Source organism: Microcebus murinus, chromosome 15, assembly GCF_040939455.1.
Source record: "Microcebus murinus isolate Inina chromosome 15, M.murinus_Inina_mat1.0, whole genome shotgun sequence".
Classification (NCBI taxonomy): domain Eukaryota; kingdom Metazoa; phylum Chordata; class Mammalia; order Primates; family Cheirogaleidae; genus Microcebus; species Microcebus murinus.
Window position 1 is genome coordinate 31,866,566 of NC_134118.1, and position 15,944 is coordinate 31,882,509.

Below are 15,944 nucleotides of genomic sequence, written 5' to 3' on the forward strand. Positions count from 1 at the left end.
GAGTTAATTTTTGTATATGACATGAAGTAGGAGTCCAACTTTTTTCTTTTACATGTAAATATCCAATTGTTCCAGCATCTTTTGTTGAAGACTGTTCTTTATTCATTTGGTTGTCTTGGCACCCTTGTTGAAAATGACTAACTGAATACATGAGAATTTATTTTTTGATTCTCAATTCTGTTCCATTCATTGAAATGTTTTTCCTCATTCTAGCTATTCTGATTCACTTCTTTGCCATACTTCTACTCTTCTATTCCAACCCCAAATGAGGATGCTCATTTAAAGCAAAAAGAAAGTTGAGCAGGAGGTAACAAAGAAATAATTATTTTTGAGTTTATAGCAAAGCATTTTTTTTCATAGTTATAAATCTTATATTGGCTCTCAAGTGTATGGAGACTTAAAGAGAGATAAGATGGATTCTTAAAACAGAATATCTATATTTTGCAAGCAATCAGACATTTTCTGTGATGCTAATCTATTTCACTGAGTATTCCAAACCTTAAACCTGTATTTAAAAGTGCCTATGATTCTTATGTTTGCTAATAAGCATGACAGACAAAGCTCTACTTTAAACTAGGAGCTGCAGATGGACTTTGTATAGTCTTTTGTAGTTAAACACAATCTACAGATTAAAAAGGTTCTGTACCATCTACTTCCAGGAATTTACCACTGTGCTATGTGCAGAGTGGGTACTCGATAAACACATGTTAGAAGAATGAATGCATCTCTCTGAAGTAGACTTCTCTTAATTTCCTATGCAAAATATGTACTAATATATACATATTATCAATATAATTACTTCCTTTAATATGAGCATTACTAACTTTTATTTTTCCCCATTTCCTTGTAAGCTAATTTATCTTAGCCATTATTATAAATTATTAATACTGTGGTATTCATTTCATACCAGTAAATCCCTCCTGAAGCACCCCACAGTATACTCGGTGAAGAAATGGGTTTCAGAATCAGTTACGAATAGGAATTAAGTCTAGTGGATTGAGAAATTAGTGATATTTCACAAGGGTCTGTGAAAACAGCCGGCTTCACTAACTCAGGTGACATCTCCTGCAGTGGCCACATTTCTACCCAGATGAATGATGGGGCATATGTTTTCTGACTTCCTTTGCTGTCGATAGATCTTCTTTGTCTGTAGTTGTACCAAAGCTGGTGGATCATTTCTTTGAATGGTCTTGTGGTCAGGGTATACAGAATTGGGTTCAAAGCACTGTTGATAGGAAGAATAAAAATCACTACCCAAGAGGTTATGGTACCTGGAAGAGAAAAATGAAGTAGGTTTAGTGTTTATAGATGTCTACAAGGTATAGAAACCTCCTTTCTTTGGTTCTTCCATCCCAACCTCCTTTTGAGTCATAATTATTGACTCCTTTGATGTCACATAATTCAATACCAAGTCGATATGTGTTTCCAGGATGTTTTTCCAGAGTGCCAGTCTGTAGGGAGTGCTGGTGCTGCAAGAGAACAGGGTTCTTTGCTAATGGGTTTTCCTTGAATATGTCAACAAGAGTATTCCGTTAGGTAAAAATATTTTCCATAAAGTGATTTCACATTCTTATGATTGCATTTTAGGAAAAATCATATTGTTAAGTATTACATTATAGCTTTTCAAATGTTTTAATTACTAGATAGTACATATAATATTTCTCAGAATATGTAGAATTATTTTTAATAAATTTCATTTCTGCTATTTGATTTAAAAATAGGTATGCATTTTTGGGCTTTTGATCAGATATTTATTTCCACAAAAACATCTTTGGCTAAACCCACTTTAAAAATCACCCTAATAAGGCCGGGCGCGGTGGCTCACGCCTGTAATCCTAGCACTTTGGGAGGCCGAGGCGGGCGGATTGCTCAAGGTCAGGAGTTCGAAACCAGCCTGAGCGAGACCCCGTCTCTACCAAAAATAGAAAGAAATTAATTGACCAACTAAAAATATATATATACAAAAAAATTAGCCGGGCATGGTGGCGCATGCCTGTAGTCCCAGCTACTCGGGAGGCTGAGGCAGTAGGATCGCTGAGCCCCGGAGATTGAGGTTGCTGTGAGCCAGGCTGATGCCACGGTACTCACTCTAGCCTGGGCAACAAAGTGAGACTCTGCCTCAAAAAAAAAAAAAAAAAAAAATCACCCTAATATATATGCAAGTACCAAGTACTCAAGTTTTTGTTACAATTTAAGTGATGCTATTGTTCTTTTTGTTATTCATAAAATGTAAGATACTATCACCATCATCCATGGGATAGACCAAAATTAAAATTATGTATATATAAATTTTAAAAATGTGAATATATACTATACTACATATATGATTAACAGGATGTTTGCACATTTTTTATTGTGGTAAAATATACATAGCAAAAATTATCATATTATCCATTTTTAAATGTATAGTTCAGTGGGATTAAGCACATTCACATTGTTGTGCAACCAATACCACAATCTCTAGAACTATTTCATCTTCCATTCTGTCTATGAATTTGACTATTCCAGGAACCTCACATAAGTGGAATCAGAAAATATTTGTCCTTTTAAGTCTGGCTTATTTGACTTAGAATCATATCTTCAAGGTTCACCCATATTGTAGCATTTGTCAGAATTTCCTTCCTTTCTGAGGGTGAATAATAATCCATTGTGTATATATACCACATTTTGTTTATGCATTTATCCATCTATGGACACTTGTGTCACTTCTACCTTTTGGACATTGTCAATAACGTAAGTGTGCAAATATCTGCTTGACACCCTGCTTTCAATTCTTTTAGGCACTTTTCCAGAAGCTGGATTGTCATATTGTATGATAATTCTGTGTCTAATTTTTTGAGGAACTGCCATATTGTTTTCCAAAGCAGCTATACCATTTTATATTCCTACCAGCAGAAAATGACAAGTTTTGGTGAGGACCTCCAAATCTTCACCAAAACTTGTTATTTTCTTTTTTTCCCCCAAATAATAGTCACCCTAATAAATGTAATGCACATTATTTTTCAATACCAAAACTATTTACTTCTATTTTTCTCTCATACTCTGGGATGATATTCTCTAAATTGCATGTATCAGGAAGAAACATTTCTTACATTGTTAAAAAATGAAATAATTATAATTGTTTTGGCCTGTTTTCCTTTCTGGTCATCTTAAACATGTGATTATCAGAATGTCAACACTGGATAATTTTTTTCAGTCATTCATTATTCTTTTGTTCCACTAATAATTGTGTCATTCGGCATTTATGGAAAAAAATGAGACAGTTTCTTCCCACTAAACATTATTGATGAGCAGAGCCTAAAGTACATACATTCTTGATTCATAATTCTTGAAATTGGTTAATGGGGAGGGTCTTAATTGTCTTTCTTAGAAGAACACTGCACAAATAGATTTATTATTTCTTTAAGGAAAAAAATTGTACCTGGTATTTCTACTTGAAGCAGTGAAAGAAATTTTAGCACAAAAATGGGTATCCAGCATAATGCATCAGTAAATACAATAAAGAAAAAACGTTTGGCAAGTATCATCTCTTTTTTAACTTGATTTGGTATTTCAGTTGCTGTTATGGCACTTTGATGAACACTGTAAAACATGCTTCCATAGGAAAAAACTATGACGATAAATGCTGCCAAGTTAATACCTATTTAGAACACAAGGAATCTTATTAGTGTATATGAACATTTTTTTCAAAACATATAAATAAAACATATCCTTAGGTACTATTATTAAAGATACAAAAAACATAGCATGCATTTTTTTGTTCATAAAGAATTACTAAGGTGGTACACAAAAATTATGAATTTTTTTGAGTTGAAGTTTGTTGAATGAATAATGACGAAATGCTTAATTTTAAAATGGCATATTAAAATTAAATGACAGCAATTCAATAAATATTCGAGCCTTTAAACTTTCTAGTATTAGTGATTTTTTTTCCAAAATGGAATTACTTTGTGCTGTGCTTTGAGAATATTTTTACATTGCTGGTTTAGAACAGTTGTATGTATACTCTTAAGCCAATGATGTGTGTGGCTACACACAAGAATTTGAAAAGATAATAAATACCATGATGTTTATATTATGAAGGCAAAGAGCCAATTTATTTTTTTAAATTTTTTATTTTTTCATATTATGGGGGTACAAATATTGTTAGGGTTACATATATTGCCCCTGCCATTCCTCCCGATGCCCCAAAGGGCCAATTTATATTTGGCTTAGTATTTTTAGGGTGCATACAAGAAATACAAGTGGTTAGTGCTTTTTATTAGGCTGTATCGGGTTGGAATTTATATGATAAAGGTATAATTTTGGTGAAAAAAATCCCTGTTGGGGACGCTGATAGAATTCACACCCACCCATACTGAGAAGAACTGATTAGAAGATGTGAAATAACAATTTATGAGCATTAGAAGGCATAATGAGTTTCATATTGTGAGTTATTCCAGCATTTGAATGAAGAGACTTGTAACACAGAGATTCTTACCAAGAAAAATCGTCACTGAATAAATCTGGGCTCCAATACTTTCCGTAACTTCTGAATGAAGAGGGAAACATACTCCATTGGTGCCATAGTAGTTTCTGAAAAATTCTTTATTACTCAGTGGAATGAAAGCCACTATAAACCCAATAATCCAAATGAGAATCAGAACTGTAATTGTTCTGCATTTTCTGGGTCTCAAGCATCTAAAAGGATACACAATGCAGATGTATTTTTCCAATGTCAGAAATGTTAGAAGTAAAACTGATACTTCTGTGGACAGAATGGCCAAAGACCCCACGAGCTGACAATGAATACTCTCCATCCACAGCTGTGCGTGCTTATTGTATTCTCCACGAAATTTTAGGTCAAATGCTCCAATCACAAATAAATATATTCCCATTAGGCAGTCGGCACCTAGAGGGGTCAGCAAGTTTCACAATTTAGAAAAATAAATAGGTATATTCGAATTATCAATAAACAATAATATTTTTAGTATTAGGAAAAATAGAGAAGTTTTTTCTACCTTGGGAAGAGGTAATTTTTATTATCTTAAGAATTGATTTATGGATGAGGACCTATTCATCAACTCTTTCTGGTAACCGCTCTCACAGCACTCTCTACAGTTAACTATGCAATCATTTCTTCGTTTTCCTTTAAAATGCAAGTCTATACGTGCAGAGATATTGTCTATTTTGTTCTCCATTCTAGACCCATTCCCTAGAAGTGTTAAATAAATGAATAAAATGCAATTATATTGAGCATTCAATTAGGGACCTAGATGAGGATCACATTATTTGGTTCAGCGCTTTCACTGAGATTCTTCCAGCTCAATAAGCTAAGAACATCACCCAAAATCTCAGAGAAAGTAATTCAGAAGTTCCTGTGATAGAGTAATGACTATGAATTTTGAAGCCTATAATTTAGAAGATATGAATAATTATGAACTGCTTTGCAGTCAGTACAATTTTGAGAGGCTTAAATGACTCACCAGAGCTGGTCTAAGCAAAATTGTTTTCTCTGCTTCTCTCCTTCTATTTTTATATCTTTCTTTGTCTCTTTTTAGGCTATCCCATCCCAAACATTAGCTCTCAATGTAATACCCTACTTGGCATATTTGCTTTTTAAACAAACTAACATTACATATCAGAAAGGAGGTGAGATTTTTTTGAGTGTGCAAGTGTTCTTCACCAAGTCCCTAAAACTACTGTATAAATTATAAAGTTGACCCTATTCTTTTAACCTGGAAGTTATATTCTAGACTTCATCAGGGAAATCGAATTTACCTGAAAGTTTGTAACTAACAATACAAATTCTGAGTTCTATTTATTTTGCAACTGGCAGTGGAAAAAACAATTAGACAGACTTTGAACAAGGGTGAGGGCAGTATATAAGCCACCTTATGTAAAAAAGTGGAACATAGGGTAGATTGGTATTTACTTGTTTGAGGCAGTATGGTTAAATTCTAGGCCACCTGACCCAGACTACAAACATCCTGAGGACTGGTTTCTTGCTTATCTCTTTTGTAGTTCCTATTTAACATAATACTTTGCAATCACCTTCCAATTCCTTTTTAAAAAGGAATTAATACTATCTGAAAGTATTTTCTTATTTACATATTTCAGGTTATGAATGGAAAAGATTCCAGTATCTTAGAAACCAGAAAAACAACTAGCTATTAAGTCAATATCTATGAACTGGACATGCAAACAAAAAAGTAAATACAGGTCTGGATGTAAAAATGTGACCATAGACGTTTGCAATTTTATTTGCAGTAAAAGATTTTAGCTGCTTTAACAAAATATTAAGCCTTCGGAGCCACTGTATGAAAGCAAACCAATGAATGAGAGCTTCATTAATCTGTGTAACATGAAAAAATTTTCTTGTTTCGAAAAATTATTTCTTTATTATCACTAAAGTAATTCTATTTTCATCATAGAAAATATAAAAACAACATACAAATTAAAAGGAGAAAAATGTTAAACCCAATAATTCTACCACTCATGGAATTTATTTTCTAATAGCACTGCTTTTTTTTCTATTTCAAAACTATAATTCATCTTTAACCAGGAAATACTCACAACAGAGAGAAATGATTGACATGGCATGCAGCTTGTTTTCAGACCTGATATAAGGTCGCATACAAATCACAAAAATGTTTCCAAAGCAGGTAACTGCAGATACAACCCACACAAATACTCTCTGAATGATGCTTGCCAAGAGATTCTCCAGAGATGAAATTCCATCCGTGTTTGGTTTACAGCTGCGAACGTGAGGTGCATATCCACAATACTGAAATTTCTTAAAATATCTGGTGTACAAAGAGAAGATAAAATAAGATTTTAAATTCAATTCAGTGTCACCATACATTAATACTGGTTGTCTACACTACCTCTGGAGAAAGAAAATGTTTTAATAGGAGACACAGAGGAATGTAAAACAATAGGAATTCTGAAACTTTAAACATCAATTTAATTCTCATTAACTTGATTTCACTGTAAAAGAATGTGTGGGTGAAAATAACAAATAGGCATAATGAACATACAAGTGTTAGACATGTATTAGAATATAAGCTGTTAGCATGTGATCAACAAAATGAACTTATCCAGAGAAACTTTCACTGGGTTTTCAGAATCTAGCAAATGTAAATGCACGTTACATAACTCCTATTGGTGCCGCAACTTTTCTTGCCTTTTAACCCTCAGGGGAAGAGTTAAATGTTTTCTCCTCTGTACTCCTATGACTTTTCTGTTATAGAGGTTACACTGTTATTTGTAACTACTTGCTAACATGCCTACAGCTCACGCTAGATTTTTTTTTTTTTAATTTCAGGAAATTATGGGGGTAAAAACATTTTGGTTACATGATTTTGCCACATCCCAACCATGATTTGAAATGTGCCCTTCCCCCCTACAATGCTCACCATATCCAGTAGTTGTGAGTTTACCCACCCCCAGCCCTCCCTACCCCCAAAGAATATTACTACTGTGTGAGTACCTTAATGTTGATCAGTCAGTACCAGTTTAATGGTGAGTACAAGTGGTGCCTATTCTTCCATTCTTGTGATACCTCACTTAGGAGAATGGGCTCAAGCTCTATCCAGGAAAATATAAGAGGTGCTAGATCACCATCATTTGTTACAATTGAGTAGTAGTCCATTGTATACATATACTATATTTTATTAATCCACTCATGGATTGACGGACACTTGGGTTATTTACACATCCTTGCTATAGTGAATTGTGCTGCCATAAACATTCAGGTGCAGATGTCTTTAATACAGAATGTCTTTTGCTCCTTTGGGTAGATGCTTTGGGTAGATGCTTAATAGTGGTATTGCTGAATCAAATGGTAGTTCTACTTGTAGCTCTTTGAGGTATCTCTAAATTCTTTTCCACAGAGGTTGCACTAATTTGCAGTCCCACCAGCAGTGTAAGAGTGTTTGTATCTCTCCACATCCTCACCAGCATTTTTTGCTTTGGAATTTTTTGACAAAGGCAAATCTTACTGGAGTTGGGTGATATCTCATTGTGGTTTTGATTTGCATTTCCCTAATGATTAGAGATGTTGAGTATTATTTTATATGTTTGCTGGCCTCACACTAGATTTTGATACATAATAAAGAGTACAGTAAATATTTGCTGAGTGCATTCTTTCATCAACAGAGAGCCCCCTCTTGTTGATAAAGATATCACCCAGATAATATTAATAAATAATTACTAGTATGTTACCACCAACACCAATACCATTTATTGAGCATTTTCTAGATAGCAGGAATAAATCCTCAAATGAACTCCATGAGGAAGGTATATTAGCATCACTATAGGAGATGAATCTTCAGTGGAGGCAAATTACTTGTCAGGAAATTTTCTAGAAAATGAAAAAATTGAAATTCAAATGAGATCTATTTGCCTCCAAAGCCATATGTTCTGGCAAAAAATATGAATGATCTTTATAGTATAAAGAGTTACACTAATAAAAGATAGAAACTTGATGATTACAATTTGTCCTGCCAAATTCAAGGTCACGTGCTGATATTTCCATCCTGTTATATATCCACCTTCTCTGGGAACTATTAAGAAGAGGAGAGCAGAGCATGAAGAAAGAAAGCGTGTTGATTGCTACTTCACTTTGTTTTATGTGTCTCAGGCTGAAGTTTTGCTTTTATCAACAGAATTATAAGAGATATTTCTTTGCTGGTTTGGCTGCCTGGTGTTCAGTTACCCTTCTGGTAATAGTGTCCTGATTTCCTTTGTGGGAATCACTTCTTCGCTCTGTGAGAAGTCATGGTGGGACCATCAGTGGAGGCGCTCCCTTAGTCCACAGCAGGTAAGTGCTCTGAGCAAGACCAATTAGACTTTCTCTCCTGGAACTCTGGATCTTACTGAATGAGTTGGGTGGATAACTCCAGCAGTGCATGCATAAGACCACTCTTGCTGCCATGGTTTCTGCCCATTTCAAATCTGTTCCTTAGATTTTGTGAGCCATATCATTTTCTCCCAATAAATTATGTTTTGCTTAGTTTAGTCAGATTGTTTTATGTGTGCAAGCAAGCAATCTTTTATATGCATTATCTCTGAGGAATTATGGAAAACAAAACCAGTGTGCTGTGTTAGACTTAAAATATAAGTGAGATTATACAGTTGACAATGGCTGACAAGACACTTTCTCCCATCCAAGTACTAACCAGGCCCGACCCTGCTTAGCTTCCGAGATCAGAAGAGATCAGGTGCATTCAGGGTGGTATGTCCATAGACTGACAAGACACTTTCTAAATGATTGGAAATTAATTACCATGGAATGGATCATTCTAATATCTGCTATAAGATTGTATTCAAGTAAAAAATGTTTCTACATAAAAAATGAATTCAAAAGTACAACCAAATACACTATTTGTATAAAAGATTTTTCAACATTTACCATTTCATCTGTGTACATTACTCCAATTATGCCCTGACATCGGGGGCAATTTTCACTGAGGGGAATTTCTTCTTACCTTCTTTTATCTACGGCAATTATTTATTTACAATTATTTTACATTTTAGAAATTCCTGCTTCTTCATCAAATAGCACTGTACCACATGTATACAAATTACTAGCTCATTGGGTAAACATCTATATCTGTGGATAGTACCCAGAGCTGAGGAGAACGTCTAACAAGACTGAATGGGTTCTTCCCATACTCATGTTTCCTGATATTCAAGAAATCTCCTCTGACATTCTACCATACTATGGAAATCCAAAAATCACCCCATTCAATATCAAAGTTTTAAGAGCTAATTATTGTTTAGGCATGTCTTAGTCTATTTGGGCTGTTATAACAAAAATACCATGCACTGAATGGCTTGAACAACAAACTCTTATTTCTCACAGTTTCAGATGCTGGGAAGTTCATGATCAAGGTGCCAGAATAAGCAGTGTCTGGGGAAGACGTGCTTCCTGGCATGCAGATGGTCATCTTTTTGTTATGTCTTCACGTGGCAGAAGGATAAGGGAGGTTTCTGAAGTCTCTTTCATAGGGCTCTAATCTCATTCATGAAGGCTCTGCCCTCATCACCTAATCACCTCCCAAAGGCTCAACCTTCTAATGGCATCACACTGGAGTTAGGATTTCAATGTATGAATTTTGGGTAAACACAAACATTACATCTATAGCAGTCAAATTAGTAGGAAAGATTATTGATTAGGTGCATTGGGTATGGATGTATTATCACAATATGTGTGGAAACATAAAGATTAAAATCAAGGTGAAGAACAAAAGAAACCATATACTTACATGTGAGAGAGATTCATAAGAGGTCTAAACATCCTTTGCTGGATATTTGCAATTTCAATTCCCTCTAGGCTGCTAAAAATACCAAATTAATAATCAATCAAAAGAATATGTGTTATACATAGTATAATAAAGTGAATTTTTGTGAAGGACAATTTAATGAAATGCTTTTTAGTTAACAGTTAATGTGAATGAAATATTCATAGTCAGCCCACCCTAGACACTTCCCTAACTCCTCTTCTTTTTGATTGGTTATTTACATACATATTATCTTCCCTATTTGACTTTTTTTGGATCCTCACAGATCATGACACAATGCTTTGTGTATACTAGATACTCAATAAATATTTGTAGAATAAATTAACAAGCATTATTCTTTGGACAATATTATAATAGGAGAAGAGTTTTTATGTCTTTGAAATTTTTCTAATAATTTTTAAATAATACATTTTTTTCTAATAAAATGTCATTTTACTGAGGGAACATTTAAATAAACTGAAGCTTTTCTTTTTAAGGCAATTCATAGATCCTAACAGAATTTTTATCTTTTTTGTTTTTCATGGTGCAGGGAATGATTTATATAATCTACAATATTTCATCTTGGGGTAAAGATGCCTGTAACAAATGCTTAAATTCTCAGTGCTAATGGAGTAATGAATATGCACACATGCATTTAGAGGGCCAAAGCAAACAATCCTATGTAAACTCCTGGTGACTAATAGAAAAATACAAAATGATTCAGTGTTGTTTAATTTTTAGCTTATAAATATGTAAGACAAAACTAATAGCTGTCTGTTATAGGTCATCAAGCACTCATCTTATTTGTTTTTGTGGAGCTTAACTCCTAGTAGTATATAGCTATATATCCTGGAAATAAAGCTTATGATTTGAAAGATTCTATAAAAATATACATAATTAGTACTTAAATAACAATTTAATGATAAAACTATTGCCATATGTGAATACTTACAGAGACTTGAGTTTGACAAGATAATCAAATTGGTTTGCTTCAATTTTCTGGATTGGGTTATAGGAAAGATTCCTATTTTTAAAAAAAGGCAGCAGTAAGTCATTTCTGAAAATTGCTTGAGTAATGAAAGATTTGTGGTTACTTTTAGACATTAAAAAACATATAGTACAACTCAAGGTGGATTAAAGGCTTAAAATGTAAAACTATAAAACCAGTAGAAGAAAAAAAAAAGAGGAAAACCTTCAAGATATGGGTTTGGGCAATGATTTTTTGAATATGGCCCCCAAAATACAGGCAACAAAAGTGAAATAGACAAATGGGATTATATCAAACTAACAAGCCTCTTCACAGCCAAGGAAACAAACAGCAGAGTGAAGAGACAACGTATGGAATGATGGAAAATATTTGCAAACCAAATACCTGATAAGGGATTAATATCCAAAATGTATAAGAAACTCAAACAACTCAGTAAGAAAATAAATAACCTGGTTAAACAATAGGCAAAGGGCCTGAATAGACATTTCTCAAGAGAAGACATACAAATGGACAACAGGTATATGAAAAAATGCTCAGCGTCACTAAGCATCAGAGAAGTACAAATTAAAACCACAATGAAATATCACCTCACACCTTTTAGGATGGCTTTTATCAAAAAGATGAAAGATAAATGCTGGTGAGGATAAGAAGAAAAGGTTATGTTTGCACGCTGTTGGTTGGAATGTAAATTAGCACATCCATTATGTAAAACAGTAAGGAGGTTCCTCAAAAAATTAAAATAGAACCATCATATCGTTCAGCATTCCCACTACTTGGTATATATCCAAAGGAAATGAAAGCAGTATGTTGAAGATATATCTGCTGCTGTTCACTGCAACATTATTCATAATAGCAAAGGTATGGAATCAAACCAAGTGTCCATCAAAGGATGAATGGATAAAGAAAATGTATATATACACAATGAAATACTCTTCAGCCTTTAAAAAGAAGGAAATTCTGTTATTTGCAACAACATAGATGAACCTGGAGGATATTATGTTAAGCAAAATAAGTCAGGCACAGAAAGACAAATCCTACATGATCTCATTTATATATGGAATCTAAAAAAAGTTGGACTCACAGAAGCAGAGAGTAGAATGGTGGTTACCAGGCAGCGAGGGAGGGATTGGGATATATTGGTCAAAATGTGCAAAATTTCAGTTAGAAAGGGGGAATAAGTTTAAGAAATCTATTGTATAACATGATGACTATAGCTAATAACAATGTATTATATTCTTGAAAATTGGTAACAGAGTAGATTTTAAATGTTCTTACCACAAAAAAGGGCAAGTATGCGAGGTAATGCATCTATTAAGCTCAATTTAGCCATTTCACAATGTATACATATTTCAAACATCATGTTGTACATAATAAATATATACAAATTTTTGTTTGCCAAATAAAAAGTATAATAATAGCACTTGGGTCATAGGGTTGATTGTGTATTTAAGTGAATTAGTGAGACACAACACATAGAACAGTGCCTGAATGGTGGTAAGTACTCTGTGATTGTGATAATGATAGAGCAAGAGCTAATACAACATGTGTCTGGAGGTAGAGCTGTTACTAAAGGACTCCCACCAGAGAAGTGGAAGGGTGCTCAGAAAGAGCCATACCTATTTCACATTGTGCCTAGGATCAGAAGTGGTTTAAATAAAATACAATAAAATAAAATAATCTCATTCAGTAAAGTCAAAAGTTGAATTAATGAAATCATGCTACATACTTTTGACAATGAATCTTATGTCGAAGAGTGACATATTGTACTAGTCTTTTGTGAAATGTGAAATGAAAATTAGACTTTAAAGGGAATTTATTTATTTATTTTTTAAGAGATGGGGGTCTTGCTATGTTGCCCAGGCATGATTTGAACTCCTGGGGTCAACGGATCTTACTGTCTCAGCCTCACAAGTCACTGGGATCACAGGCATGCATCTCTTTAAAGGGAATTTAAAGCTGAATTTAAAGGGAGAGAACTTCAGAATCTTTGTAAAACAACACTTTGAAACAAGAATAATTGATTAAAGGAAACTTCTCTGAAAAAGGTCTCTTTCAAAAAATTTACTCATTATTAGAGCATTAGTTTGGTGAGGAATGAAGAGAACTTCTGGGGGAGCCATTTTTTTTTTTTTTTTTTTTTTTTTGCAATCACACAAGAGGAGGTTTATTTTCTGGCTAGCCAGGGTCCAAGCCCCAGAGCACCAATGCAGTGGCCACTCTCGCAGGCAAGGACCCTGACCGGAACAATGGCATGCCTTTTATCCCCATGGTGCACAAGCTGCGCACAAGCCGACTACGCATGGATCATGCGTTGACCTTTAAAATGATTGGTTGCCCACTATTGCCTTTTGAAATAATTGGCGGGTTGGTTGCCCTCTATTGCCTGATGGGCCAGTCACCTGTGCTTCAATGACCTCATCCCATAATTCCCCTTACAGCGGTGTAGCAAGCAAGCAATGACCATAAGCAAAGGTTTGCGGTTAGCTCATTGCCCCACCCAAGTACATTCCCGACAATTGGAAGAATTCCTCTGCCCTTCCTCTATCCTACAAATTCCTCTGCCCTACATTCCCCCCTTTCTCTAGGTAGCAGACGAGCACTCTTGCTCGTCCTCAAGGTCTCTTAGGTGCTCTAGTTCTATAGCACTTGACCGTAGCTGCTGATATTGTTGTTGCAATACTAGTGGCTGGACAGTGTTTATCCGTTCTTTCACAAAAGCTACTAGTCTATTAATTACACATGGCGCGAAAGTAAGGACTAAGATTAGCATAATGAGTGGGCCTAGTAGGGTGGGTGGATAGTAGCGTTGTTAACCAGGGGGAACTGTTAAACCAAGACTCAAACCAACCTGCTTGCTGTTCATATTCCCGTTTGCGGCGGGCAAGCCCTTCCCTGACCTTAGCTATAGATTCTCTAACAACTCCTGTATGGTCTGCATAGAAACAACATTCTTCTTTGAGGGCAGCACACAGTCCTCCTTACTGGAGGAATACTAGATCTAACCCCCTCTGGTTCTGGAGCACTACCTCGGATAGGGAGGTTAGTGACTTTTCTAGGTGTGAGATTGAATCTTCTATCCTTGCAATATCTTCATCAACAGCTGCCCTCAGAGTATTAAACCCTCTTTGCTGCATTGCCAGAGAAGAGATACTAGTTCCTGCTCCTATTGTCCCTAAGCCAAAAAGAGTAGCCAGGGTTATGGCTGTGAAGGGCTCTCTTTTTCTTTCAGAAATTAGGTTGGTGACTCTTCGCCCTACTATGCCCTCATACATTGTCTCCTCAGTGTGGTATATTATTTTTGGGAACACTAACACCATTATACAGTAATCTTTAGACCCATGTAAGGTTATGGGGTTGGTGGGTGTTCGGGTCAGTAAGTACAGCTGTAGGTCTGGGGGAGCCATTGTTAAAGAAAGAAGGAAAGAGATGAAGAATGGCAATGAAAAATGAGTTGTATAAAAGAAATGAAGTGGACTCAATAAAGTAGAAACAGAAGAAAATGACTTCACATATAAAAGGACCTAAACCTGAGTAAGAGTGACACCTTATCTCTTACTAAAAATATAAAAAATTAGCCAGGTATGGAGATGTACACCTGTAGTCCCAAATATTTGGGAGGCTGAGGCAGGAGGACCACTTGAGCCCAGGAGTGTGAGGTTGTAGTGAGCTATGATGATGCTAATACCATCTAGCTGGGGTGATGGAGTGAGACTCTGTCTCAAAAAAAAAAAAAAAAGACATATGTGGACATATATGAAAATCTATAATTAATATACTCAGTAGTGAAAGACCAAAAGATTTCCTCTAAGATCAAAAACAAGACAAGGGTGCCTCTTTTACCACTTCTATTCAACATAGTATTGGAAGTCCTAATCAGAGCAATTGGTGAAAAAAAGAAATAAAAGGCATCCAAATTGGAAAAGAAAGAGAAAAATTATCTCTGTTTACAGTTGATGTGGTCTTATATGTGGAATACGATAAAGATTTGACAACAACAAAAATAACCCTGGTAGAACTAATAAACAAATTCAGCAAAGTTGCTGGATACAAAAGCAACACACAAGAATCAGTTGTGTTTCTATATACAATGAACAATCCGAAAAAGAAATTAGGAAAATAATTCCATTTACAATAGCATAAAAAGAATAAAATATTTCAATAAACTTAACCAAGGGGCAGGGGAAGATATGTACCCTATAAACTGGAGAATGCTGCTGAAAGAAATTAAAGATGACACCAATGAAAGGAAAGATATCCTGTGTTCATGAATCAGAAGACTTAATACTGTTAACCCTTCACACTCGCTTGCTTTTTTCTTGATTCTTTTATTCTACTCGGCATTTAATTTTTTAAATACCCCAGATTTTACAAAGTGCGGGCAGTAGAATAAAAAACTGGAGTTTCTTTTCATACAAACTTATTTATTTGGATTTTTTATATTTCAAATTATTGATACATTCAAATAGTAATTTTAATCTCTATAATTTTTGCTAACCCTTGTCTTAACCCTTTGCTAACTCGACATCCGAGTGCAAAGGGTTAAGACATCAATATTGCCAAAAATTTTCCACAGATCCAATGTAATCTCTATCAAAATCTCATTGACATTTTTTTCAGAAATATAAAATACATCCTAAAATTTATATGGAAATTCAATGGAGCCCAAATAGCTAAAACAATCTTGAAAACAG

The 15,944-nt window shown here is 34.8% G+C and overlaps 1 protein-coding gene across 1 annotated transcript in view; it reads right to left on the reverse strand.

Annotated features, from left to right (window-relative positions):
- Positions 1–818: 818 nt before the first annotated feature.
- Positions 819–15,944, reverse strand: part of RXFP1 (relaxin family peptide receptor 1) — a 61,309-nt gene continuing 46,183 nt past the window's right edge. Inside the window, exons 12-17 of the mRNA XM_012783595.3 lie at positions 11,218–11,289; positions 10,251–10,322; positions 6,556–6,785; positions 4,481–4,891; positions 3,422–3,640; positions 819–1,271 (exon numbers count right to left, since the gene is read on the reverse strand). Of these exons, the coding sequence (XP_012639049.2) occupies positions 970–1,271; positions 3,422–3,640; positions 4,481–4,891; positions 6,556–6,785; positions 10,251–10,322; positions 11,218–11,289 (1,306 nt within the window). The 3' untranslated portion in view covers positions 819–969. The remainder of the gene's footprint in view (positions 1,272–3,421; positions 3,641–4,480; positions 4,892–6,555; positions 6,786–10,250; positions 10,323–11,217; positions 11,290–15,944) is intronic.